Source organism: Eulemur rufifrons, chromosome 19, assembly GCF_041146395.1.
Source record: "Eulemur rufifrons isolate Redbay chromosome 19, OSU_ERuf_1, whole genome shotgun sequence".
NCBI lineage: Eukaryota > Metazoa > Chordata > Mammalia > Primates > Lemuridae > Eulemur > Eulemur rufifrons.
In genome coordinates, this window is record NC_091001.1 from 43,507,978 (window position 1) to 43,534,710 (window position 26,733).

General features: G+C 46.2%; 1 protein-coding gene across 1 annotated transcript in view; it reads left to right on the forward strand.

Annotated features, from left to right (window-relative positions):
* Positions 1–26,733, forward strand: part of SNRNP200 (small nuclear ribonucleoprotein U5 subunit 200) — a 198,884-nt gene that overhangs the window by 170,129 nt on the left and 2,022 nt on the right. The window contains exons 2-42 of the mRNA XM_069495088.1: positions 899–991; positions 1,533–1,696; positions 2,766–2,937; positions 4,474–4,666; positions 5,140–5,195; positions 6,330–6,428; positions 7,153–7,305; positions 7,417–7,516; positions 7,686–7,822; positions 8,353–8,436; positions 8,537–8,710; positions 9,006–9,143; positions 9,383–9,538; positions 10,106–10,276; positions 12,304–12,497; positions 13,036–13,159; positions 14,403–14,552; positions 14,784–14,894; positions 15,501–15,632; positions 15,788–15,976; positions 16,115–16,312; positions 17,099–17,251; positions 17,364–17,444; positions 17,717–17,800; positions 18,474–18,580; positions 18,923–19,041; positions 19,333–19,487; positions 19,573–19,762; positions 19,948–20,121; positions 21,089–21,249; positions 21,518–21,745; positions 22,089–22,280; positions 22,379–22,557; positions 22,754–22,905; positions 23,798–23,906; positions 24,738–24,846; positions 25,157–25,346; positions 25,443–25,607; positions 25,813–25,934; positions 26,196–26,339; positions 26,443–26,619. Coding sequence (XP_069351189.1) covers positions 947–991; positions 1,533–1,696; positions 2,766–2,937; positions 4,474–4,666; positions 5,140–5,195; positions 6,330–6,428; positions 7,153–7,305; positions 7,417–7,516; positions 7,686–7,822; positions 8,353–8,436; positions 8,537–8,710; positions 9,006–9,143; positions 9,383–9,538; positions 10,106–10,276; positions 12,304–12,497; positions 13,036–13,159; positions 14,403–14,552; positions 14,784–14,894; positions 15,501–15,632; positions 15,788–15,976; positions 16,115–16,312; positions 17,099–17,251; positions 17,364–17,444; positions 17,717–17,800; positions 18,474–18,580; positions 18,923–19,041; positions 19,333–19,487; positions 19,573–19,762; positions 19,948–20,121; positions 21,089–21,249; positions 21,518–21,745; positions 22,089–22,280; positions 22,379–22,557; positions 22,754–22,905; positions 23,798–23,906; positions 24,738–24,846; positions 25,157–25,346; positions 25,443–25,607; positions 25,813–25,934; positions 26,196–26,339; positions 26,443–26,619 — 5,931 coding nt within the window. The 5' untranslated portion in view covers positions 899–946. The remainder of the gene's footprint in view (positions 1–898; positions 992–1,532; positions 1,697–2,765; positions 2,938–4,473; positions 4,667–5,139; positions 5,196–6,329; positions 6,429–7,152; positions 7,306–7,416; positions 7,517–7,685; positions 7,823–8,352; positions 8,437–8,536; positions 8,711–9,005; positions 9,144–9,382; positions 9,539–10,105; positions 10,277–12,303; positions 12,498–13,035; positions 13,160–14,402; positions 14,553–14,783; positions 14,895–15,500; positions 15,633–15,787; positions 15,977–16,114; positions 16,313–17,098; positions 17,252–17,363; positions 17,445–17,716; positions 17,801–18,473; positions 18,581–18,922; positions 19,042–19,332; positions 19,488–19,572; positions 19,763–19,947; positions 20,122–21,088; positions 21,250–21,517; positions 21,746–22,088; positions 22,281–22,378; positions 22,558–22,753; positions 22,906–23,797; positions 23,907–24,737; positions 24,847–25,156; positions 25,347–25,442; positions 25,608–25,812; positions 25,935–26,195; positions 26,340–26,442; positions 26,620–26,733) is intronic.

Here is a 26,733-nt window from a genome sequence, read left to right on the forward strand (position 1 = left end):
CATGGGTTAGGTGAGACACGTGGAGAACAGGAGCTTTCTTTCAATTGCTCTCTACAGAAGAGAAACTCAAAGGAAGACACCAGCCATTAAAACATACACATGGCTGGGTGCGGTGGCTCACGCCTGTAATCCTAGCATTCTGGGAGGCCGAGGCGGGCGGATTGTTTGAGCTCAGGAGTTCGAGACCAGCTTGAGCAAGAGCGAGACGCCGTCTTTACTAAAAATAAAAAGAAATTATATGGACGGCTAAAAATATATATAGAAAAATTTGCCGGGCATGGTGACAAGTGCCTGTACTCCCAGCTACTCCGGAGGCTGAGGCAGGAGGATTGCTTGAGCCCAGGAGTTTGAGGTTGCTGTGAGCTAGGCTGACTCCATGGCACTCTAGACGCGGCAACAAAGTGAGATTCTGCCTCCAAAACAAAACAAAACAACACACACATGTTTAACTTGCTCGCTTGGTGCTTGAGTTATCTCATCTGGAGATGGGGCTAATCAGCCCCTCCTTGCATGCCTACTTCATTGGCCTGTTGCCAAAGTTAGAGGAAAAAGAAAGTAGAATAGAGCTTGTGACAGGACTGAGACTCAGCAGGCGTAGGTTTCCTTATGATGTGAGAGGTCCTCGGACCCAAGGCCAGACCCTGAGGTCCAGGGAAAGTACTGGCCTTGGGTCCGAAGGGCCAGCTGGCTACCGGAACCAGAGTTCCAGGTTCCAGGGATCCGGGGACTCAGAAGCGCCAGCCCCGCCCACTCCGCCGAGAAAGCCACGGGGAAGCGCCGCGCGCTCTCCCGCACTTCCGGCAAGCGACCCGGAAGCGGAAAGGAGCTGATCTCGTTTGCCTTTCTGTGCGTCTCTCTTGCGTTGTTCCGGCCCGGCGGGAACGGGGGTCTGAGGCAGTTGAAGTCAGAAGGAGTAGAGCTTTGAAGTCCCGGTGCGACCGTCACCATGGCGGACGTGACCGCCCGTAGCCTGCAGTACGAGTACAAGGCGGTGCGTATGGGCTCAGGGGAGGATGCCGGGCGAGGGGATGCAGGGGGGAGGGGGTGGCCGAAGAAAGGAGTTTCAGTCTGAAGGCCTGTCGTAGAGCCACAACAGCGTAGGGGAAACAGGTCGGGGCGCAGGGGGGATTACAAAATGACGAGAATAAACCCATTGGGGTCTGGGGCGGGCGGTACGGGCTAAGGGCTCTCTACGAGGGGTTTTTCCAGTCCTTTAGACCCTAAACCCGCCCCCTTCCACATGTCACTCCCAACCCATCCAACACGGGTGTGAGTTTCCCGGGTGTGAGTTATTATGGGCACTGTTAGGAGGAAGGATTGTTCAACTGATTAGACCGGCTGGAACTTAATCAGCTCTATGTTTATGCACGGTGTTATACGATGCTATTTTTTCTTAAGGAAAATATCTTTTTAATCCAGTTAGTGATTATTGGCACTTAATTGCTATGATTCTTCCATCAGTTGGTGCCACTGTGACATATAGGAGTTGACCCTGTTCGTGTCAAAGCTTCAATATGTCATGATCTTTTCAGAACTCCAATCTTGTGCTCCAAGCTGACCGATCTCTCATTGACCGCACCCGCCGGGATGAACCCACAGGAGAAGTATTGTCCCTGGTTGGGAAGCTGGAGGGCACCCGTATGGGAGATAAGGCCCAACGAACCAAACCACAGATGCAGGAGGAAAGACGAGCCAAGTGAGTAGTACTTTTTTTTTTCGGTTCCAAAGTCCATCTCTCCCTTAGCATTTGAGCAGCATTTTTACTGAAACGTGTGGTGCAAAATCAGACATCAGTGGCATTAAAACAACTTAGTGACAGTGAAAACAGGATATGAGAGTTTAAAGATTCTTTAACAAGTGCACCAAAAGTGGAAAATAACTTATTAGTACCTTTTTGTGATATATGTGTTTCTGGTCCATAGACAGGTCTTAATTTTTTTCAGGTTATTTTCAAGATCCTTGTTATTCCCATCCATGTCTCAGTAATTCTTTTTTTTTCCCCCTTACTAACTTCTCACCACTACTTTTTTCGTTTACTGTTGCCTAGTTACTTATTTTGTTCTTGTAAACTAACTTAAGCATCTACAGTATGAAAAACAGATTTTTTTGTTGTTCAGTATTTTTTTCCTTCCTTCTTTTTTTTTTCTTTTTAAATTCTTGGGGGATGTATCTCAAAACTTAATCATTCACTTTTATCTCACCTTTATCTTTTGACCTTGAATATCTTGGTGTCCTCCCCCTTCTCCTATGATGAACTCTCCAAGATTTCTAGGCCTAGTTTGATTAAAGTAGTTATATTTGAAATGAGTTAATACAGCATTGGTTTTCCACTTTGCAGAGTATAGCTTCTTTTCTGGTTTTGTTACAATTTTTTTTGGAGTCAATGGCAGTCAGTTCCATTGAAGCTTGTTTCTCTGGCTAGGAAAAGAAAATGCATCCGAGAGCTGAGCAACTAGTCAAAATCCCATTATATGATATTGTCATACAATGTATAAAGTGTTGTATTTTTTAAACAAATGAGGAGCATGTCTTATAACACTTAATGCATCTAGTGAGAGGATGACAGAGAATTCCTTTTCTGTCACTGTATCCCTTAAAGAAATATTCCTACAAATGATTAAGACCAAATGGAAATCATTTGCTGAGGCTGAGGTTCCTGTTTTCAAATATTAGGTTATGTGCCATAAAGCTGAGGAGAGGAGGGTGGGCTTGATCTAGTCTTGCTTTGGAGAGGAAGGTTCAACATCACATTATGTGCCTGTTAGGCGAAGAAAGCGTGATGAAGACCGGCACGACATCAACAAAATGAAGGGTTATACTCTGCTGTCCGAGGGCATTGATGAGATGGTGGGTATCATCTATAAGCCCAAAACTAAGGAGACTCGGGAGACCTATGAGGTGCTACTCAGCTTCATCCAGGCTGCCCTTGGGGACCAGGTGAGTGATACTGTGATATATATATTTGGTCTTTATCCTATTTCTTGGCATACAACTTCTGAAATCCTTGGAATCTTCAAAATGATGTGTCTTTTTGTGTTCTGATTAGTTGACTGATGGCTGGCAGCTGCTAGATAGCTTCAGAATGGGGGTTGGTCACCAGAAAGACCTAGGCAGCCAGATTGCAAGGTTGGGACTTTCAACCTCCCCACCCTCAGGGAGGGAAAATGTGCTGAAGGTTAGGTTGATCAATGGCCAGTGATTTAATTGATCATGCCTCTGTAATGAAACTTCCATAAAAACCAAAGGACTGTGTTCAAAGAGCTTCCCCGTAGCTGAACATGTGAAGGGTGGTGAGGCTGAAGAGGGTGTGGAGCTTCCATGCGCTTTGCCTTATGTATCTCTTATTCTTTGCAATATCCCTAATAGTAACGTGTTTCCCTGAGTTCTGTGATCTGCTCTAGCAAATTAATCAAACCCAAGGAGGGAGTTGTGGAAATCCCAGTTTAGAGCTGGTCAGTCAGAGGCACAGGTAAAACAACTTGGGGCTTGGGATTGTCATCTTAAAGTTGGGGGCAGGCAGTCTTATGGGACAGAGCCCTCAACCTGTGGGATCTGATGCTATCTCCAGGTAGATAGTGTCGGAATTGAATTTAATTAGAGGACACCCAGCTGGTGTCTACTGCAGGATTGGTTGCTGGTGGGGAAATATCCCCATGTGCTTCTTGGTGACCAGAGGTCTCAGGAATCTTTTGTGTTGATTGTAGTGAGTGCATAGAAAAAGCTGAGTTTGTTTTATTTTCACATTCTCAGAGTGAGCCAGCCAGAGGGTGAGGCCATGTGTTTGGAAAGGGAGAGGGTCACAGCTGGGAGACCAGAAGAACCTTGTCTCTGGATCCCTGTGTGGGCCATACCAATTTGCAGAAGTGGCTAATATTTGCTGAGCACTTAGTTTATGTGGAGCAGCACTTGACATGTCTACTTCCTTCTCACATTAACTATATGAATAGATGCTATTAATATTCATTTTCTGTTTTACAGAAGATAGATGTGAGCCACAGAATAGTTAAATAATAGTTAAGAAAATTTCCCAAGGCACAGGGGTATTTGGCAGAGCTGAGATAGTCACTTCTGGAATTTATGCTCCTAATCATTACACAAGCGTAATTAGATTGAGGACCTCTGAGAAGCTCTGGTGAGACTGGTGCTAGTGGAAGTGAGGACAAAGAATTATAAAAGTGTGGCTGGCTAGAGGACTGCCAAGTGCCTTTATCACGTGGAGACATGTGGCAAACCATTGTGGAAACTGTCCTGCTTCCTAAGGCCACCTAGCTAATCTTTTTAAAAACAGATGAGTCTCCTTCAATTGTGTGACTCTGGGTGGCATTTTTTAATCAACATTAATGAAAAAGGTCAGAGCCTGTGATGATGCAGATTTTGAAGATGTGTGGCTCTTCACATCCTGCCGTCACATAAAGCTGGTTGGTGGTGTCCTGTGTGTTATGGTTTTAAGTGTTGTTTGTTTCTTGCCACCAGCCACGTGATATCCTTTGTGGGGCAGCTGATGAAGTTCTGGCTGTCCTAAAGAATGAAAAGCTGCGGGACAAGGAAAGGCGAAAGGAGATTGACCTGCTGCTGGGTCAAACAGATGATACCAGATACCACGTGCTAGTGAACTTGGGCAAGAAGATCACAGACTATGGTGGAGACAAGGAAATCCAAAATATGGGTAACTGATCTTTATTTCCTGATCATACTAACTGGTTCTTCTTGACCCGTAAATGTGAGTCTTCCAGCATGAGCATTTAAAAAATCTGAATGTCAGTGAGTTCCTATAACCTGTTTTGTGATTTCTGAGGAGTTATTGATGGACACTGGAATGTCTAGATTCTGAAAGCCATTTCTTTCTTTGAAAACCTTTTTCTTAAATGTAGAGTAGGGCAGAAAGTGTGGCAGAGCCTGGGGGTTCAAGTGGTTGAGCAAGCAGAGGAGGGCTGAAGCCAGGGTTGGCAGGTTGAGAAGGCCTTGGCAGTGGCAGCACGGGTGGCTCTTTAGGTCGATCATCTGAGTGTCTGTGTGTATCCTTAGAGCCTAGATCTATTCTGAGGAGAGGCAAGCCAGGCAGTTGGGGAGGACATTGGCTCCAGAGTGCCTTGTTTCACTAGCCATTCAGTACCTTTTTCTAATCCCTCATCCTTTCAGATGACAACATTGATGAGACGTATGGTGTGAATGTGCAGTTTGAGTCTGATGAGGAGGTGAGTGATAAAGAAAATGAATCTAGTCCATTCTTTAAGTTTTGTATAGCAAATTTAAACTAATAAATATAAATTAATAATTTAAAATAAACCAAGTGGATCAGGAAAAAGAAAGGCTAGAGATAAAGTACGGTGAATACTTTCATTGAGAATGTATACTGCAATGTTTTACTACAGTTTAACCTTAGTGGAATAATTTCTTATTTTTCAGTATTGTGTCCCACTGTCTATTTCAAAAGTTTGCACATTTACCCAAGGGCATGGACTTAGTTTGTACACTGGGGTTAATGTTTTACCGTCTAATCAGAATTTCTTGAATATAACTAAATAGGAATGAGTGGGGCACTTAAAAAATTTCAAAATTGGCTTAGAGTCCTCAGTGTGTGGATTTGGCTCCTGAAAGGGAAAATACGGCCCTGGAATATATACCAGGACAGAAAGAAGGGGAAGCATAGGAGAGTCAGAAGAAAGAACACTAAAGTGGGAGCCGAGACTTCTCAATTTTGGTCCTGTATCTGGGGCAGGTCATCTTGCCTCAGTTTCTCCTTCTAAAAAATAAGGTGATTAAGTTAGATCATTGCTAAGCCTCTTCCTAAAGTTTCGTTAATTGGATTTTATGATTTTTAAGTAGCAGTAAACTAACAGTGTTTTGCTTATAGCAGTTTATTCATCTAACAATGCTTATTATGTAAGCATTATTTAGGTATTGTGGCACTGTGCCAAGTGCACATAATGTACAGTGTGTGGGTAAGTACAAGTGGTGTGGTCTCTACATTTCTGGATTGCTGTCTGCTTCCGTATAGCTCTTCTCTCCTGTTAGCTAGTAGCTCTTGTTTTCAAGTATTGACTGTGTGTGTATATCAGAGAAAGACTGGACTGTGATCCAGTTGGTTGCCATTGTGACAGCCTAAGGTAATAAGCAAAAAGGGGGTAGAAGCATATCATGAATCTGTGCCAAGTGGTCATTCCATTAAATGTACTCTGGAGTATGGCTGAGCCTGGTTCCAGTAGGCTCTTGGTTTCACCCCAAAGCCATTGCTCTAACCATGGAGCTAATTTAGGGTGACTTGAGAGGTTCTGTGGTGATGCGAGATCAGCTCCAGATGATGGTTGAGCTTGGGGCTATTTCCACAGGAAGGTGATGAAGATGTGTATGGGGAAGTTCGGGAAGAGGCATCTGATGATGACATGGAAGGGGACGAGGCTGTTGTGCGCTGCACCCTCTCGGCTAATGTAAGTAGAGTTTGTCTTTCCCATTGCTACAAAGCCAGGTTACTTCTGGGTGTACTTCTTCCCCACGTGTAGGTCCTGTTATGTATTATTTATTGAGCCACCTTTTGATAGGTGAGTCACAATAAACATTCAGTGTCTAGATTTTCTTTTCTTTTCTTTTCTTTTTTTTTTTTTGTTTTGGAGACAGAGTCTCGCTCTTTTGCCCTGGCTACAGTGCTGTGGCATCAGCCTGCCTCACAGCAACCTCAAACTCCTGAGCTTAACCAATCCTTCTGCCTCAGCCTCCCAAGTAGCTGGGACTACGGCATGCGCCACCATGCCCGGCCAATTTTTTCTATATATTTTTAGTTGTCCAGATAATTTCTTTCTATTTTTTAGTAGAGACAGGGTCTTGCTGTTGCTCAGGCTGGTCTTGAACTCCTGACCTCGAGTGGTCATCCAGCCTCGGCCTCCCAGAGTGCTAGGATTACAGGTGTGGGGCACTGCGCCCAGCCCAGTGTCTAGATTTTCTTAAGACTTCAGTTGATTTTTCTCCTTCTCAAATGTGTTGATGAACTCTTAGTCTGTTGCACTTCTGAACTCAACATAGCAGAGTTTTTTTTCCTCCAGAAGGTCCTCACAAGAAGATGGGCTGTGGGTGGCAAGTAGAACTTGGATGCAAGGTGTTGAGAAAGTGATTAGAGCAAATGGACTTGGTGGGCTAAGTGCCTGCTTGCTTTTGTAGCTTGTAGCCTCAGGTGAACTGATGAGTTCTAAGAAGAAGGATTTGCACCCTCGGGATATTGATGCATTTTGGCTACAGCGGCAGCTCAGCCGTTTCTATGATGATGCCATCGTGTCACAGAAGAAGGCAGATGAAGTGTTAGAGATTTTGAAGGTAAGGCAAGATAACAGTAGTTCTATGTTCAGTGTATCTTAGCACATGGGAACATTGTATGAAGCAGCAGATAGCTATGTCCTTAGTGGTGGTATTACCTTCTCTCTGCAGACGGCCAGTGATGATCGGGAATGTGAGAACCAGCTGGTTTTGCTCCTTGGTTTCAACACTTTCGATTTTATTAAAGTGTTGCGGCAGCACAGGATGATGAGTGAGTATATAGTGGGCTATTTTTGCAGCGTGTGTAGTGTATCTGATAGAGATTATGCTGCTTTCATAGCTTCAACTTCATTAATTTTCCTTCTTTCTACCCTAAGGTTGAAGGTTGATTTTTATTTTATTCTCTCTTTCTCACCTTCTGTTTCTCTTGTCATTGGCAGTTTTATACTGTACCTTGCTGGCCAGTGCACAGAGTGTAGCTGAAAAGGAAAGGATCATGGGAAAGATGGAAGCTGATCCAGAGCTATCCAAGTTTCTCTACCAGCTCCACGAGACAGAGAAAGAGGATCTGATTCGAGTAAGGGCTGGGTTGGTTTATGTGAATGATTCCCAAGCTGAAAGGGACAGTGGCTAGAAGATTGCAGCCTATTAAAGTTCCTATTAAAAGAAGAAGTTGAAGTAAAGTATTTCCCTGAATTCTTTGGGGTTTGTCCGTAGGTAAAAATTAGAACCAACACATTCACATTGGTGTGGTCGAGAGACCACCAACCTGGTACTGTCTTCACCAGCATCATGGGGACCTTTACCTGGTATTTACTAAAATACAGTAACAGAACCCACATTTTTACCCCTTATAGCCCTTGATACTTTATTGTAGAACATCAACTTCTGACATTCCTGTACTGTACCTTCTCTCTTTAAAGGTGTTTGTTTGCTTTGGTCATTCTGGTTGTCCCTGTGGCGGGTGTCTGAATGTGAAGTGTTGTCTTTCTGTTTGGGGCTTATTAATCGGCACCTGTGAGTCAAGTGCAGATAAACAGGGACAGAGAAGGACAAGATCCTAGGATGGTGATGCACTGTTGTGCTTTTTATCTTTCCCTACTATAGGAGGAAAGGTCCCGGAGAGAGCGAGTGCGTCAATCCCGAATGGACACAGATCTGGAAACCATGGATTTGGACCAGGGTGGAGAGGTAGGTACCAGGGCCCTTCATTTCTCAGGCTGTGATGGATGGAAAGCTCATTTGCTCAGCTTGCTCACTTCCTTTGTGTTTTTGTGTTTCACATTCCCAGGCACTGGCTCCACGGCAGGTTCTGGACTTGGAGGATCTGGTTTTTACCCAAGGGAGCCACTTCATGGCCAATAAACGCTGTCAGCTTCCTGACGGGTCCTTCCGTCGCCAGCGTAAGGGCTATGAAGAGGTGCATGTTCCTGCTCTGAAGCCCAAGCCCTTTGGCTCAGAAGAAGTGAGTGAATTGCTTTTCTCAACTCTCTGTTCAGTTCACTTCCCTTCCAATTTGGATTTCAACCATTGATCAAAATGTAGCCTTGTCTCATAGATTATTACAGAAATGGAAGCTGCTTCACAGTTTTCCCATTCTGATTTTGAGCCCAGGGAACAGTATTGATCTCTCTGGACTGGCCTTGAATGGAGAGTTATGTAAGGAGATTGCCAAGAAACAAAATCCTGGCGATGTTACAAAAATGGATAGTCTACTCGAGGATGCTGCCAACATGACGTATGGTGTTTCTTCCTTCTAGCAACTGCTTCCCGTGGAAAAGCTGCCGAAGTATGCCCAGGCTGGATTTGAGGGCTTCAAAACACTGAATCGGATCCAGAGTAAACTCTACCGCGCTGCCTTGGAGACAGATGAGAACCTGTTGCTGTGTGCTCCTACCGTAAGTGCTGCGCTGCCTGCTGTTTTCATGTGGATTGTGGTATGGAATATTGTGACAAGATTGTTCTTCACCTCCATCCCCACCCCCAATTCATTGTCCATGTATGGAAGAGATGTTAAATGGTAGGATGAAATACCCAGGACAAGCTATGTTGTCTATTTGGGAGATAAGCCCATGGAAGTTAGGGCAGTGAACCTAACCAGGTAAACAGGCCTTCCTGTCCCTGACTTCTCTCTTAGGGTGCTGGGAAGACCAACGTGGCTCTGATGTGTATGCTTCGCGAGATAGGGAAACACATAAACATGGACGGCACAATCAATGTGGATGACTTCAAGATTATCTACATTGCTCCCATGCGGTCCTTGGTGCAGGAGATGGTGGGCAGTTTTGGAAAGGTAAAGAAATAGAAATACCCTCCAAAGATACTGTGTGCAACTGCCAAAGTATTGGGAAAAGGCCAGGACCTCACTGCTTCCTGTTTTAGGGCATCTCTGGAATGCCTCATGTGCTGTATTTTTTCCACTTCAAAGATGGAACTTGACCCAGGTACAGAGAGTTTCTGAAGTGAGAATGTCTTGAACCATCTTTTACAAGGGTTTACCGTCTTTCTTTTAGTCTCTCCATAGCAATTTTTGACAGTTGGTATCGTTTGTATTATTGAAATATTTATGAACCATCATGTGAATATAGGTAATAATAGACCTAGTGGTGTTACTCCAGGTCTTGTTTATAAATTTCCATTTCTCCCCATGTGTGCAGAGCTCCTAGAGCTCCTTTGTCTGCTTCATTTGCCTGAGTGAAACTGGGATTTGTTTTGGGAATATACGATTTGACTCACCTGATATTTGCCTGATGGGTTGGTAATCTACTCCCAGTACCCTACAGTCAGACTGCCGAGACAGAAAGTGTGAGACCCCAGCCCCTTCAAGCATTCTTGCCTGACATAGCTTTCCTCCCCCTAGCGCCTGGCCACTTATGGCATCACTGTTGCTGAACTGACTGGAGACCACCAGCTGTGCAAGGAAGAGATCAGCGCCACTCAGATCATCGTCTGCACCCCTGAGAAGTGGGATATCATTACCCGCAAGGGTGGCGAGCGCACCTACACTCAGCTAGTGCGGCTCATCATTCTGGTGAGCAGGGAGAGCCCACTTGTGGCTCAGGAGAGTTTGCTGGGTTTGAACATTAGATGTTTCTTCAGTGCCTTTTCTGTAGGTCCTAGCCTTTCTAATGACAGCCATCGTCAGCTTTGCTGTTACCATTAAATGAGAATCTGCACTTAACAGAAAATTCCCCAGTAGGTGCATGTGTTTGCCATGTTATTCTTCATCTTTTTTTATGTCTGAAGCATTTTCAAATAAATGCAAACAGGCAAAAAGCTAATTGTTTCCTCCCAGAACATTGAAGAGCTCAACAAATACTACATTTTCCAAGGGAATGAGTAAAGAATCAGCATATTTTGTTTCAAATATGCACAAGCACTGATAGAGCAATGACTAAGTCTGATTGTAGTGTAAGTGTCTGGGAAAGCAAGAAAGGGGACCTCATATGTTGGTTTTCAGTATTCTAGAGCAGAGGTTGGCAATCTCTGGCTACTGATTTTTGTTTATTGGCACATGGCCACATATATGTATACATATTGGTTTTGTTTTGTTTTTCTTTTCTTTTTTTTTTTTTTTTTGTTTTGAGAGTGGATCTCATTTTTTGCCTGGACTAGAATGTGGTGTCATCATCATGGCTCACTGCAACCTCAAACTCCTGGGCTTAAGCGATCCTCCTGCCTCAGCCTCCCAAGTAGCTGGGGCTATAGGTGTATGCCACCATGCATGCCCGGCCATTTTTTTTTTTTTTTTTTTTTTTTTTGGTAAAGCTGGGGTCTTGCTATTGTCCAGGGTGGTCACAAACTCTTGGGCTCAAGCAGTCCTCCTGCCTCAGCCTCCGAAAGTGCTGGGATTACAGGTACGAGCCACCATGCCCAGCATGTTTACGTATTGTTTATGGCTGTTTTGTGCTGCAATGGCAGAGTTGAGTATTTGCAATAGGGACTGCATGGCCCACAGCCTAAAATACTGATATCTGGTCCGTTAAAAAGACATTTGCCAACTCCTGCTTTAGAGCCTTGCTAGTCAAAGTCTGATCCATGGGGGAGCAGCAGCAGCTTGGAATAGGAGCTTGTTAGAAATACAGAATTCCTGGCCCTACCCCGCACCTACTGAATCCAATCTGCATTTTGACTAGCTTGCTGAAATTTGAGAAGCACTACTTTAAACTATGTGAACTCATCATTTGATGCATAATAGCTTTTGTTCTTGGTAGAGATAACTGCCCAGAGGTGAAGCTTCTGATCAGACCATATATCATTTTTCATAAAGAAATATATCTTTGACTAAAGTTATAAACTCATTTACCTGAGGTATTAAAAGTTCTTGACATAAAATATTTTTTACCAAACTGGAGCAAAGCAACTCATGATTAGAGTATATTATTTCCTGGAGTATTCCATGGTGAATAATGTCTTTTTTTTTTTGAGACAGAGTCTCACTCTGTTGCCTGGGCTAGAGTGCCGTGTAGCTCACAGCAACCTCAGACTCCTGGGCTCAAGCAATCCTTCTGCCTCAGCCTCCCGAGTAACTGGGAGTACAGGCATTTGCCACCATGCCCGGCTAATTTTTTCTATATATTTTTAGTTGTCCAGCTAATTTCTTTGTATTTTTAGTAGAGGTGGGGTCTCACTCTTGCTCAGGCTGGTCTTGAATTCCGGAGCTCAAACGATCTACCTGCCTCAGCCTTCCAGAGTGCTAGGATTACAGGCGTGAGCCACCGCGTCTGGCTGTGAATAATGTCTTTATCCTTTGGGTTTCTCTGGCTTGGAATTCCCTTTCTTGTCTTCTTTCTTTCTTTTTTTTTTTTTTATTCATGATAAATTATTAAGTGAACAGTGCAAGTTAAAAACAATAGTTTCATATTTTTTCCCCACCCCCCCCTTTCCCGAGTCAGCACCTTCAAGTGTTACCACTCCCCAAACGGTGCGCAATGCACTCATTGTCTTGTCTTCTTTCTTAAGCATATTAGGTTATATTCCTACAAAATGGGACTAGTCTCAGGAAAGGGGGTACATTTTTCCAGTCCTAGAGGTCACTGTTGCTTTTCTATTCCTTAGGATGAAATCCATCTTCTCCATGATGACAGAGGGCCTGTCTTAGAAGCTTTGGTGGCCAGGGCCATCCGAAACATTGAGATGACCCAAGAGGATGTCCGACTCATTGGTCTCAGTGCCACCCTCCCCAACTATGAAGATGTAGCTACCTTTCTGCGTGTTGACCCTGCCAAGGGCCTCTTCTACTTTGACAACAGGTATAAGAAAAGACTGGGAGAAGTTTATCCCAGGTGACTTCCTGCTTTCCTTCTCCCTTTCAAAGGAGTGCTACTGGATTGGGTTTTAGAAGGGCTTTTAGGACTGGGTGCAGTGGCTCACACCTGTAATCCTAGCACTCTGGGAGGCTGAGGTGGGAGGATTGCTTGAGCTCAGGAGTTCCAGACCATCCTGAGCAAGAGTGAGACCCTGTTTCTACTAAAAATAAAAAAATTAGCTGGGTGTCATGGCATGCACCTGTAGTCCCAGCTACTCAGGAGGGTGAGGCAAGAGGATCGCTTGAGTCCTGGAGGTTGAGGTTGCAGTGAGCTACAATGATGCCACTGCACTCTACCCAGGGCAACAGAACGAAACTCTGTCTCAAAAAAAAAAAAAAGAAAGAAAGAAAGAAAAAGAAGGGCCTTTGAGTTTTGATGTGTGAATCCAAAAAGAGGAATATTGTCCTTGGGGCAGTGAAAAGGACTGTTTATTCCCTCAATGTTCTCTGCCAAAAGCCTCATTTGTCTGTTGAACTTCTAGCTTCCGCCCAGTGCCTCTGGAACAGACTTACGTGGGCATCACAGAGAAAAAAGCTATCAAGCGTTTCCAGATCATGAATGAAATAGTCTATGAGAAAATCATGGAACATGCTGGAAAAAATCAGGTCTGTTCATGGTTTGTTGTTATTCTTGAACCTTGTTCATTTGAATTGTTGACTTACCAATCATTAGGCAAAACTGACAAAGATAAGACGACTCAACACAAATCACCAATATCAGGAATGAAATGAGATATTACTACAGAACCTATAGACATTAAAAGGATAATAAAGGAATACAATGATCAATTTTATGTTTATAAATTTAAAGACTTAGAAGAAATGGACTAATTCTCTGATAACTTATCATCAAAACTCAGCCTAGATGAGCTTAGCTGGGTGTGGTAGTGGGTGCCTGTATAGTCTCAGCTACTCAGGAGGCTGAGGCAGGCGGATCACTTAAGCCCAGGATATCGAAGTTGCAGTGAGCTATGATGACGCCACTGCACTCCAGCCCAGACAACAGAGCGAGACCCTGTCTCAAAAAACAAAAACCTCAGCATAGATGAATTAGATAACCTGAATAGTCCTATAACCATTAAAGAAATTGGATTTGTACTTAAAAAGCTCCCCCAAAAGAAATCAGCCCAGATAATCAGTCTGTCTGTTCACATTGTCATGGGCCTTACATAAAAGATTTGGGAAGGCTTACACTGAAAGTGCAAGACAGTAAAAATAAAGATGAAAATTAAAAACTAAGAGGGCATCTTACTATAACAGGAGGTATGATAGAGTTTTTAAGTTGAATACTAAAGTCTAACAATGTTAACCAAGACAAAGAATAAGGAAACGTGGTTGTCTGATAAAAAAAAGTGTATGAATTTATATGAAGAGACAAATTTTTTCTTGGCACTAAATACTAGGAGGATTTTATTTCCTACAACATCACACTAGTCTCAGACTTATTTCCTAAGTCCTTTTATAAATAATACAGTATTTTTAACTGTTATATCTTCATGTGGCTTTGACTATAAGGGGCCTGAACACATATTCTTAGTTGAGATTTCTGAATTTGCATTCATGGCATATTTAAACTTGCTTTTCAAGATAAGGTGCCAGAATTAGTTGAATTTTTCAGCTCTAGGACTCTGTACTTGGCTGGTTCATTCCCTTAGGGTCTTGGTCCTTCCAGCTCTGTTTAGGCTTTCTCTGAGCCAGCACACATTTCTGCCATTGCTCTTCTGTCCAAGACATTAGCTTTTGGTAATGATAGTACAGCCTGTGTTTCCTGCTGTAGGTATCTTAGGGCTGCGCCAGTGTCTGCTAGAGCTATGTCTCGTGATTGTGATGAACTGTGGCCTCTCCTTAGGTGCTTGTGTTTGTCCACTCCCGCAAGGAGACTGGGAAGACAGCCAGGGCCATCAGGGACATGTGCCTAGAGAAGGACACTCTGGGTCTGTTTCTGAGAGAGGGCTCAGCCTCCACCGAAGTCCTGCGGACGGAAGCTGAGCAATGCAAGGTGAGGAGGGGCCAGCCTAGTTCCATCATTCCTACCTGGCAGCTGTCTCCATCCAAGATCCCAGACAACTCCTAGGACTGCACCATGGTGCTGTTGTTTCACATGGGTTAAGGTTGATTATATGTGGCCTTGTGGAATAGGTAAGGGACGAGTCTCCTGGGAGTAGATTTCCTTAGACCTGGAAGACTCCTGCAGGAGGGCTTGCCTCATCCTCTCCTCTTTGTTCCATAGAACCTGGAGCTGAAGGATCTTCTGCCGTACGGCTTTGCCATTCATCACGCAGGCATGACCAGAGTTGACCGAACACTTGTGGAGGATCTTTTTGCTGATAAACATATTCAGGTGAGGGTGGGCAAAGCTTTTGGTGGGGGAGCAGGTGATGCAGCTTTCAAAAGACCTGAAATGTCAAAGGTTGTACTATATGTTTGCTCTTGGTACTTTACTGTTTCTGGCCCAGCTTTCCCAGGTCAGAGGGTTGTGGTGGATGCAATAAATACAACCTGTACCACCTCTTCACACCCTGTGTGAGGGAAGATGAGTGAGTCTAGCAAAGTGTCTAAGGAGCATAGCAAAGTAAGCACTTTGGTGACACCAGATAACTCCAAACAGTGCCTCGTAAGGTCAGGACCTTGTTCATTCCCTCTTTCAGGGTAGCCTGTATTTTACATTTTCTGGTAACCTTAAGTTGATTAATATAGGTCTATACTTATGACTCTTAGGTATTTCTGGAACCTTGAAATATTCTTGAATAGATGAGCAGTCCAAGGAACGCTTTCCTCTTTATTCTAGTGTCACATTGACAAGTACTAGGACGCCCCTCCACCCCCAGTTCTGTCCCCCTCACCAGTCCTATTAGAAGTTCTGAGGCCTGTTGCCCAGAGAAGTCAGGGATATTAACTCTCTGGTGCTGACGTCTGTTCTCCTCATTACCTTACCTTGCCTCTGTAGGTTTTAGTTTCCACAGCAACTCTGGCTTGGGGTGTAAATCTTCCTGCACATACTGTCATCATCAAAGGCACCCAGGTGTACAGTCCAGAGAAGGGGCGCTGGACGGAACTGGGAGCCCTGGACATTCTGCAGGTAAAGAGCCTTCAGGTTTATTCTCAGTGGGGATGAGTATCCTGTGCCTGAAATGCAAGGATGCTGCAAAGTCCAGATTCTAAAATGTGGAATCCCTGGATGAAAACCAGAAGCTCTCTTGCTATAGCATTCTTGGTTCACTGTCTCTGTTCTAGATGCTGGGACGTGCTGGACGACCCCAGTATGACACGAAGGGTGAAGGCATACTCATCACATCTCACGGGGAGCTACAGTACTACCTGTCCCTCCTCAATCAGCAGCTTCCTATTGAGAGCCAGATGGTGTCAAAGCTTCCCGACATGCTCAATGCGGAAATCGTGCTGGGGAACGTCCAGAATGCAAAGGTAGACAATATTTAATTATTAGAAATGGTATAATATACATCCTTGTAGTTGGAAATTAATTTCTAAGCAATCCATGGGAGTCTTTTATTTGGATATCAGGAGTTCTCCATGCTAAGAACCATAAGCTGTCTCTCGTAGGATGCAGTGAACTGGCTGGGCTATGCCTACCTGTACATCCGAATGCTCCGATCTCCAACCCTCTATGGCATCTCTCACGATGACCTCAAGGGAGATCCCCTGCTGGACCAGCGCCGACTAGATCTGGTTCACACTGCTGCCTTGATGCTGGACAAAAACAATCTGGTCAAGTATGACAAGAAGACGGGCAACTTCCAGGTGAGGGCAGTGAGAGTTTTGAGGTAAAGTTCTCAGCAAAAGTTGTAGGCCGAGGAGAAAATTTTTCAGATTGCTCCCAATTTAAGTACTGCTTATGTAATTGCTTGTCACTTAGAATGGTAGAAAAACGGGTAGGATTGGACTGCACCCTTTAAACTTAGGAACTTTTAAAATGGCACTTCTGGCCAGGCGCGGTGTCTCACGCCTGTAATCCTAGCACTCTGGGAGGCCGAGGCGGGTGGATCGCTTGAGATCAGGAGTTTGAGACCAGCCTGAGCAAGCGCGAGACCCCGTCTCCATTAAAAAAATAGAAAGAAATTATCTGGCCAACTAAAAATATATATAGAAAAAATTAGCCAGGCGTGGTGGCGCATGCCTGTAGTCCCAGCTACTCGGGAGGCTGAGGCAGAAGGATTGCTTAAGCTCAGGAGTCTGAGGTTGCTATGAGCTAGGCTGATGCCACGGCACTCTTAGCCCGGGCAACAGAGCGAGACTCTGTCTCAAAATAAATAAATAAATAAATAAATAAATAAAATGGCACTTCTTTTTCTATAACTGGAGTTGAGGTGGATAATTCAGTGATCTTGTATACGTGGACCCCAGTTTACTATGGGTCAATTTGTCATGTCATCTTTCTTCATGTGCCTGAAACAGGCACTTGTACTGCTATGAGTTCATCTAGTTGTCCTATTGGGACAATACATAGAGGACAGAAACATACTGTCCACTGTTAGAGGCTGGAGCTCATTAATGGTCAGCACTGGATTGAGTCTGCCTTCTCTCTAGGTGACAGAACTGGGCCGGATAGCCAGCCACTACTACATCACCAATGATACGGTGCAGACCTACAACCAGCTGCTGAAGCCCACCCTGAGTGAGATTGAGCTTTTCAGAGTCTTCTCTTTGTCCTCCGAGTTTAAGAACATCACTGTGAGAGAGGTGCGCTTGCGTAGTGGCTGGGATGGGGAGTTGGTGATCACTGCCCAGTCACTAGATGATTTCTTTCCTTGGCCACTTGCCTTTTCCTTGACCTGTTTCCTCCTTGTGGCAGGAGGAGAAGCTTGAGCTGCAGAAGTTGCTGGAGAGGGTACCCATCCCAGTAAAGGAGAGCATTGAGGAACCCAGTGCAAAGGTGAGCCCATCTCTGCTTGGGGTAAGGATCAGGTCATTTTCATAATCTTCTAAAAAGGTGAACCTTGAATTTGGGTTCATGTGTTACCTGCTCATTTCTCCTAGTTTCTGTATCCTTCTCACATGTTCTTTTTATATGGAATAACAATTATTTAATATCTGTAAATCAAGAGCTGTAGATCGTAACCTGGCATAGATGTCCGGAGCAGAAATATAATTCACTTTCTAGGACTGTTCAGTGATTGGCCTCTGGTGGGCCTTGTTTCTTTCCAGATCAATGTGCTTCTCCAAGCCTTCATCTCACAGCTGAAACTGGAGGGCTTTGCACTGATGGCTGACATGGTGTATGTTACACAGGTGAGGGCAGAGCCGTACCGTGGCTGTGAGAAGGGGCCTAACAGTTCCTTGTGTGCTTTGTGCTCTTGGATGGACACTAGTGAGATATAGGAAGAATGGTTAGTTATGCCCTGGTTGGCTGGTTGATGTGTGTGTAGTACGGCCACTCTGTTGTTTTGATCTTGAGCATGTGGACAAGGTAAGTCCTTAAGAGAGAATTTTGGGAGGCTCCCGAGGCCCTCGGGGAGACAGGGAGATCCATAGGACAGACCCAATGTCTGCTTCCCAACAGAGAGGTGACTTCCCACTGTGCTACAGGGCTCATAAATAAATCTAGAAATGGAACAGAGATTTCTTAGCTACTCTGTTTTTACCTCTAAAGGTCATGGGTACCCTCATTCTTCCTAGAACCCTAAACGCTAAATGAAGTCAAAAGCTTTTTAAAAATCATGCAGTGAATGTTAGGTTAAAATGTCATGCAGTGACCTTGAGCAGTTTTTGCATTTCTAACTGTTCTGCATTCAACAAGCATCTACTTTATAGAAGGGAGAAAGGAGTGATGACAGAGGGGACTCTGCTTTTGAGTTGGCAAGGGTGACTGCATCAGAGCTTGAGTTAATGCAACTGCGTATGGCTTCATGGGGCCTGGGCATAGTTGAGACTTGAACAGTGGGAATGCTGCTTCTTTCCCCAGTCGGCTGGCCGGCTGATGCGTGCGATCTTTGAAATTGTCCTGAACCGAGGTTGGGCCCAGCTTACAGACAAGACCCTGAACCTCTGCAAGATGATCGACAAACGCATGTAAGGCCCCAGTGAGCTGGAGGATGGGCACCATGAGTCGTGGGGTCCTTAGGCCAGATGGGAAAGCCTTGGGGTGCATGTGATCTCTGTCCTGATGCCTGAAGTGTGGCATGAATGTGGGTGAAAGTTGAGAAGAGGGGTGGCCTTTTGCTGTGGGCCTGAGGAGTGAGGGAAGGGTGGCAGCCACTGTTAGCACTCAGGCCTCACTGCCGGCCCAGTTTCAAACGTCTGTCTTTAATGACTATCTTCTATGGTTGTGGCTACAGTATTGGAAGCCATGATGAGGGCAGTTTGTTACAGTCCTACAGAAAGGACCAACAGCTTTGTCTCTTTCCTGGATAGGTGGCAGTCCATGTGTCCTCTGCGCCAGTTCCGCAAACTCCCTGAGGAAGTAGTGAAGAAGATTGAAAAGAAAAACTTCCCCTTCGAGCGTCTGTATGACCTGAATCATAATGAGATAGGTGTGTGGGAAGCCCCTGTCCTTGTCCTTACAGCCCAGGCATCTTTCTAGAGTTTCATACAAGGCCAGTTCGTAGGCCTTGTGCACCAATACCCTGTGTTCACTTCTCATGTCCACCTGCAGAACAGGTGGTCTTGGGACTTTGAATCTTCTGGGGTTCACTGAGAGTAGAGGGAAGAACCTTCCCTCTGGAGTAGAATCCACCCCCTTTCCCACAGTGGCCTTCAGGCCTGGTTTACAGCTGCAGCAGGCTGGCTGGGCTGCAGCCCCCGTGCCCTCTCATTTCTCCTAGGGGAGCTTATCCGCATGCCAAAGATGGGGAAGACCATCCACAAATATGTCCACCTGTTTCCCAAGTTGGAGTTGTCAGTGCACCTGCAGCCTATCACGCGTTCCACCCTGAAAGTGGAGCTGACCATCACGCCGGATTTCCAGTGGGATGAAAAGGCAAGGCTTTGGGCAGAGCAGCTAGGTAGGAGGGCCGAGTCCCCATGCTGGCTCACGCTCCTTTTGCCCGTGCTTGTGTTGGCAGGTGCATGGCTCATCCGAGGCATTCTGGATTCTGGTGGAGGATGTGGACAGTGAGGTGATTCTGCATCATGAGTATTTCCTCCTCAAGGCCAAGTACGCCCAAGATGAGCACCTCATTACGTTCTTCGTTCCTGTCTTTGAACCGCTGCCCCCTCAGTACTTCATCCGAGTGGTGTCTGACCGCTGGCTCTGTGAGTTTCTCCCTTCCAGGGTCTCTGAGGAGTAGAAGAATGTCTTGCGCTTTGTCCCGGGCTTGCCTTTGTTGGGCAGAGTGGTACACGTGCTGCCTAGGGTTTCCGGTGTTTACACAGGGGCTGTGGGGGGCCGTTAGGTAAAGGGAGGAAAGCTTAGTACCCTTCCCTTTTGTTTTCTGCAGCTTGTGAGACCCAGCTGCCTGTCTCCTTCCGGCACCTGATCCTACCAGAGAAGTACCCACCCCCAACTGAACTTCTGGACCTGCAGCCCTTGCCTGTGTCTGCTCTGAGAAACAGTGCCTTTGAGAGCCTTTACCAAGATAAATTTCCTTTCTTCAATCCTATCCAGACCCAAGGTGGGTGTTTCCATTCACAGGAAGTTGGTTCCCTTGGTGGCCTTTTCAGTCACCTGGAGACAGACAGATGTGTTCTGCAGCAGACAGGGAAGTGGAGATGCTTTGGCGCTTGGTGTGTCTGGGAGCTCATCGGCGTGACTGTCGGGGCCCACCAGGCATTTTCCTTTCTCAGAAGTCCTCAGTTACTGGTAGATTTGCTCTGCCACTCTGCACGTCTCACTGAGGAGAGTCAGCAGAGCAAGGCCTTACTGTGGCGCGTTGTCATTTCTCAAGCTCAGGAGGCTAGATGCCTGCTCCTGATGCTGAAGTGTCCAACCAGACCATGTGGCGTTGAGGCCTCTTCCCCCATCACTATAAATGATGACTGTTTTCACAGAGCATGTTTTTTGTACTACGTCCTTGGCTGAGTTCATCACTAGTGTTTTCTCATTCATCCCACCAATCTCATGAGGGGTTTACTATTTGAGATATTAATATTAGTATCACATTTTGTAGATGAGGAAACTGAGGCATAGAGATCTGCCCAGTTGAACCAGCTAATACATACTAGAACTTGGATTTTAATCCAGTCTTGATGCCAGGGCTTAGGCTCTTATCTTCTATATTAGACTATTTCTAGGAAATGCAGGAGAGCATTGAAGGGGCAGAGAAAGGGATCCAGTTTCCTTTTGTTCTTTGTCCTAGTGCCTGAAAAGCAAAGCATACTTGGCCTCTTTTGCTTTTGTTGTCATCCTAGACATTTCCAGGGGGGCTGAATTTGTGGTCTTGGCCTTTCCCCCTTTACTTGTTGAGTGGGCAGGAGAAACTGAGGGGAGATACAGCAGGCTGGCTCGCATGCCATCACCCCTGTTTGCACTCCACAACTGACTTCATTTCTTATGTTGTCCTCTATTTTGACAAGTGGGCCCATATCCCAGTCTGTCTACTCCCCTCTTGATACTCACACTGCTTCTCTGTTGGTTTCCAGTATTTAACACCGTGTACAACAGTGACGACAATGTGTTTGTGGGGGCCCCCACGGGCAGTGGGAAGACTATCTGTGCAGAATTTGCCATCCTGCGGATGCTGCTGCAGAACTCGGAGGGGCGCTGTGTCTACATTACCCCCATGGAGGCCCTTGCAGAGCAGGTGTGATGTCATGCTTTGTCACGTGAATTTTCCCAGGAGCTATTTCATCTGTGATTCTAGATAAAGGGTTTAAGCCCTGAAATTTGTAGGGTTATTTCCTCAGTTTGTGTACTAAAGAAAAGCTTCCCCATCATGTACAAGCTGGTGTGGGATTAGAAAGTAGCTTGAGATTTACAGATCAACAGGTCTTTCTCTGGTGTATCATAATAAGTGAAAGGTGCCTGGCATGGCCTGATGTTCTTCTGCCCTCCCTCTTGCTGCCTGCCAGGTATACATGGACTGGTATGAGAAGTTCCAGGACAGGCTCAACAAGAAGGTGGTGCTCCTGACGGGGGAGACCAGCACGGACCTGAAGCTGCTGGGCAAAGGCAACATCATCATCAGCACCCCTGAGAAATGGGACATACTTTCCCGGCGGTGGAAGCAGCGCAAGAATGTCCAGAATATCAACCTCTTTGTGGTGGATGAGGTCCACCTTATTGGGGGCGAGAATGGGGTATGGCTTGACCTGGCAGCACAGACGAGGGGCTGGGACTAAACAAGTGACCTTGACATTGGGCCTTATGTTTGGATCTGAGGCTTGAGACTTGAGGCTTCTCCCTAGAGATTCTGCCTGCCACTTCATTCCAAAAGGACAATGTGGGATTTTTATGTAGTACTTTTAGCATTGCTTATTAGAAGTTGGGTGCCATGGAGGAGGTGGAACCAAAGAGGGGAGAGCCCTTAATTGGAAGAATTAGGAGATCATTTTGAGATTGTTGGGCTGTTCACAAAGGGGACCTCTGGGCAGAGGGTGGTGAGCAGGGGCCTGCAGTGACTCCCTCCTCCCTGTTTCCCAGCCTGTCTTAGAAGTGATATGCTCCCGGATGCGCTACATCTCCTCCCAGATTGAGCGACCCATCCGCATTGTGGCACTTAGCTCCTCACTCTCGAATGCTAAGGACGTGGCCCACTGGCTGGGTTGCAGTGCCACCTCCACTTTCAACTTCCACCCTAATGTGCGCCCTGTTCCCTTGGAGCTGCACATCCAGGTAGGACCCACTCTTCCCATCCCTCTGTGGCCTCAGGTACATCCTGAGTTACTTAGGTCTGGTAATCTGCATGTCTTTTCTTCTCCCTTGGTCTCTAGGGATTCAACATTAGCCATACACAAACTCGCCTGCTCTCCATGGCTAAGCCTGTTTACCATGCTATCACCAAGCACTCTCCCAAGAAGCCCGTCATTGTCTTTGTCCCGTCTCGCAAGCAGACCCGCCTCACTGCCATTGACATCCTGACCACATGTGCGGCTGACATCCAGCGGCAGAGGTGGGGCAGGGTTTGGCTTCTGGGGATGGGGATTTGGGGGGTTCGGTAAGTGAAGTTGGCTTACCCTGGAGGATGTTCTGTTTTTATGAGGTAGGGGTTAGCCCCATCGGGCCAAGGGCTAGGGTCTGCACAGCTGGCAAGGTGTGTGCTAGGGATGGGAACCACTCTGAGCTGAACCAGTGCTTGTGCTGCACAGGTTCTTGCACTGCACCGAGAAGGATCTGATCCCATACCTGGAGAAGCTAAGTGACAGCACGCTCAAGGAAACACTGTTAAATGGGGTGGGCTACCTGCATGAAGGGCTCAGCCCCATGGAGCGACGCCTGGTGGAACAGCTCTTCAGCTCAGGTAAGAAAACCCCATGGCACAGAGATTACGTCCAGGGCTAACACCAAGTGGCACGTATTAAACTTTAGGGTATGGGTGATAATATTTCTCTACAGCATACTGGACATTTTCAAAATACTGTTAGGATTATTTACCTGTTATCTCATTTGGTCCTCCCAAGACCCTTGTGATGTAAGTGGGACAAACACTGTCCCTGCATGCCACATGAGGAAACAGGCAGGCATATAAGATTGTGTAATTTCAGAACCTGGTTTTCTAAAGTCCAGGACCTTCGTTCGGCTCTAGACCTGGTTCTCCGGTGATGCCAGGCTCCCCAAGGTTGTTGGAATGAGAGATTTAGCACACGGCAGAGCTCTTATTCTCCCTTGGCCAGTCTCCTGCTGACCACTGCTCCTTGTTGACCTATAGCATTTCACACAGAGTTTTACCATTTGACACTGCTCGGTGGAGCCTCAGTGCAGATCCTCCTGCCAGAACACTTGCCTTCACTCTTGGACCCTTGGATCTGCCTGGTTTGGGCCGAGCTCAGAGTGATCTTGATTTTGCTGCCAGGTGCTGAGCCGGCCTGTGGCTGAGCGGGTGTTAGCACTTTCCCATCTGAGGCCCAGTCCCTCATCACTAGTGTAAGCCTTGCTTTCCTGGGCTTTGGGTTCTGTTCCAGGATTACCTTGTTTCCTCTAGGATAGTCCCCAGAGCAAGGCACCAGCAGCATGGAGCTGCCTCTCACAGGGTTGTGTTAACTCTCTCAGTCATGTAAGACCTTGTTCCCAGCCAGCCTTGCTCTGAGTTCTGAAATGTAGCACAAGGTAAGCCACTACCTGCCCAGGAGGTAGTGAACCTGCTTCGCTCAGGGAGCTCTGCCCTCAGTCCTCCTCTCCCCTGTGCTGCTCAGGTGCTATCCAGGTGGTGGTGGCTTCTCGGAGTCTCTGCTGGGGCATGAATGTGGCTGCCCACCTTGTGATCATCATGGACACCCAGTACTACAACGGCAAGATCCATGCGTGAGTATAGTTAGTGCTCTGTGTTAATGCAAAGCTTCCCCCTCAAATGAACATAAATCTGCAAATACAGAAATTAAGCTATCATGAAAAAGAGGTGTTAGGGAAGTAAACGTACAGCCGAGATTCCAGCAGAGCCAGGTGTTTGAGTTTGTAGTCTTAGCGCTTCGGGTCACATTTGCTTTTAGTCATCGTCCTTCCATGTTTTAATAGGTTGGAGAAGCAGGAAGTTAGATCCAGGAGGAATATTTGAGATTATGTTGTTAACCTATTTGTCTTATAGATTAGGAAAAGTAACTTGTTCAAGGTCACACACCTATGTAGTGACAAGAAGTTAGAACATTCAATCTTTCTAAGAAAACCTGAATAATTTAACTCGATAATTTTTTCCCAAAATGCAAATTATTTTGAAATGAGTTTTATTTGTGAGTTAATTATAGCATCTGAAACTGCTTCTAGTTTTGAGTTAAAGTCAGGTGTCTTAATAAGCCATGAAATACACAGCTTTTAAGTTTGGAAAGCTTGACTTACACATTTGATCCTTTAATAGGGAGTTATTTGGCTTTTGGCATTAGATGGGTTTGTAGCTTTGGTTCATGGACCTTGGGCAGCAAATTTGTGACCCTTACACTTGAAAACTAAATGATGTGAAGTGAGATGATACGAGTGAAACTAGTTCCTAAATGCAAAAGTTCATAAACACCGTTTTGCTGTAATTTGACCATATGTCCCCATGTTTGCATTTGACTCTTTGACATTGCAGGGAGTTGGGCCTCCTTAGTATGGTTTCTGTGTTGATGCACCTTTTCCTCCTTTCTTGTCTTCTGTAACCAGCTATGTGGATTACCCCATCTATGATGTGCTTCAGATGGTGGGCCACGCCAACCGCCCCCTGCAGGACGATGAGGGGCGCTGTGTTATCATGTGTCAGGGCTCCAAAAAGGTAAGTCCTAGACTCCTATAACATCTTCAGATCCTGAGTCTCAGAGCAGATTCTTTAATCTTTCTTTTGATAGATATCTTTAGTAGCTTTTTTAGTCTGTCAACTTCTTTTATTTTCACATGGCTTTCATAATAAGCCTGTCAGCTGCATGGAATTTTGCTGCCTTTTGTTTTGGTTGCTGCCGGGCTGACTCCATGTATTGAGGTCTTCACCCCCTGTTTGGTTCCATGTTCCTTATGCACTGTTCACCGCCCTGCCTTCGATGTTTTCATTGACTCTCTATTGCTACTGCCCCTCCCTCAATCCACAGGATTTCTTCAAAAAGTTCTTATATGAGCCATTGCCAGTAGAATCTCACCTGGACCACTGTATGCATGACCACTTCAATGCTGAGATTGTCACCAAGACCATTGAGAATAAGCAGGATGCCGTGGACTACCTCACCTGGACCTTTCTGTACCGCCGTATGACACAGAACCCCAATTATTACAACCTGCAGGGTCAGTGGACTTTGGAGCACACATTATCCTTTGATGGTTTTCACAGCCCTTGCTGGGTGTCTCCCTGAGTCCTCACTTAACCTCTCACGTTCACAGGCATTTCCCATCGTCACTTGTCCGACCACTTGTCAGAGCTGGTGGAGCAGACCCTGAGTGACCTGGAGCAGTCTAAGTGTATCAGCATTGAGGATGAGATGGACGTGGCACCTCTGAACCTGGGCATGATCGCGGCCTACTATTACATCAACTACACCACCATTGGTGAGGAGCTGGCAGCGGCTTGTGGCTCTGTCTATGGGGAGGCTTCTCTTACACAGGGGTCTGGACCCTGCTGGGATGAGAGATGACAGGGCTGCAAGTGCCCATGTGTTTGTCAGAGGGATGGCATTACAGGAGAGAGCAGGGTAGCTCCTGCTCCTTTACTGCCTGCTTTTGGCTCCTCTCAGATTTTCTCTTTTTCTGTCAGAGCTCTTCAGCATGTCCCTGAACGCCAAGACCAAGGTGCGAGGGCTTATTGAGATCATCTCCAATGCGGCAGAGTATGAGAATATTCCCATCCGGCACCATGAAGACAACCTCCTGCGGCAGGTGAGGACGTTGGCTTCAGGAGAACATCCTTGGAGTTGAAACTTGGCCTGTGTGCCCAGAGCACGTAGTACTTCTGCCACCAACATCCCCTACACATCCCCCAACCTCCATACCTCCCTCACACACATCGCCTTTCCCCCACCACACCCACTCCTCTAGGTACTGAAGGGTTGTGAGCCGGGGCCACTGGTGCTTTTGGCCTGAGCTGGTCTCAGGTAGGGTCACCTGTTCGTCACCAGCTATTTTTCTTCCACTTTCTAGTTGGCTCAGAAGGTACCCCACAAGCTGAATAACCCTAAGTTCAATGATCCGCATGTCAAGACCAACCTGCTTCTGCAGGCTCACCTGTCCCGCATGCAGCTGAGTGCTGAGCTGCAGTCAGATACAGAGGAAATCCTTAGTAAGGTAGAGTGTGCATGTGGGTGTGGGATGGGGTGGAGGGACCACTGGTGGTCTAGGAAGTCTCAGTTCTAACCCCACCTGCTCTTGTACTCCTTTTCCTTTTCAGGCAATCCGGCTCATCCAGGCCTGTGTAGATGTCCTCTCCAGCAATGGGTGGCTTAGCCCTGCTCTGGCAGCCATGGAACTGGCCCAGATGGTCACCCAAGCCATGTGGTCCAAGGATTCATACCTGAAACAGCTGCCACACTTCACTTCAGAGCACATCAAACGTTGCACAGACAAGGTGAGCTGGGTCAGCCTGGGGTGTTAGGTGGCTGAGCCTGAGAGCTGAGTGCCCTGGACCAGGGATGGGTTGTGGGAGGTGAGTCCTCAGTCAGGGAAACTTTTAGTTCTGGTT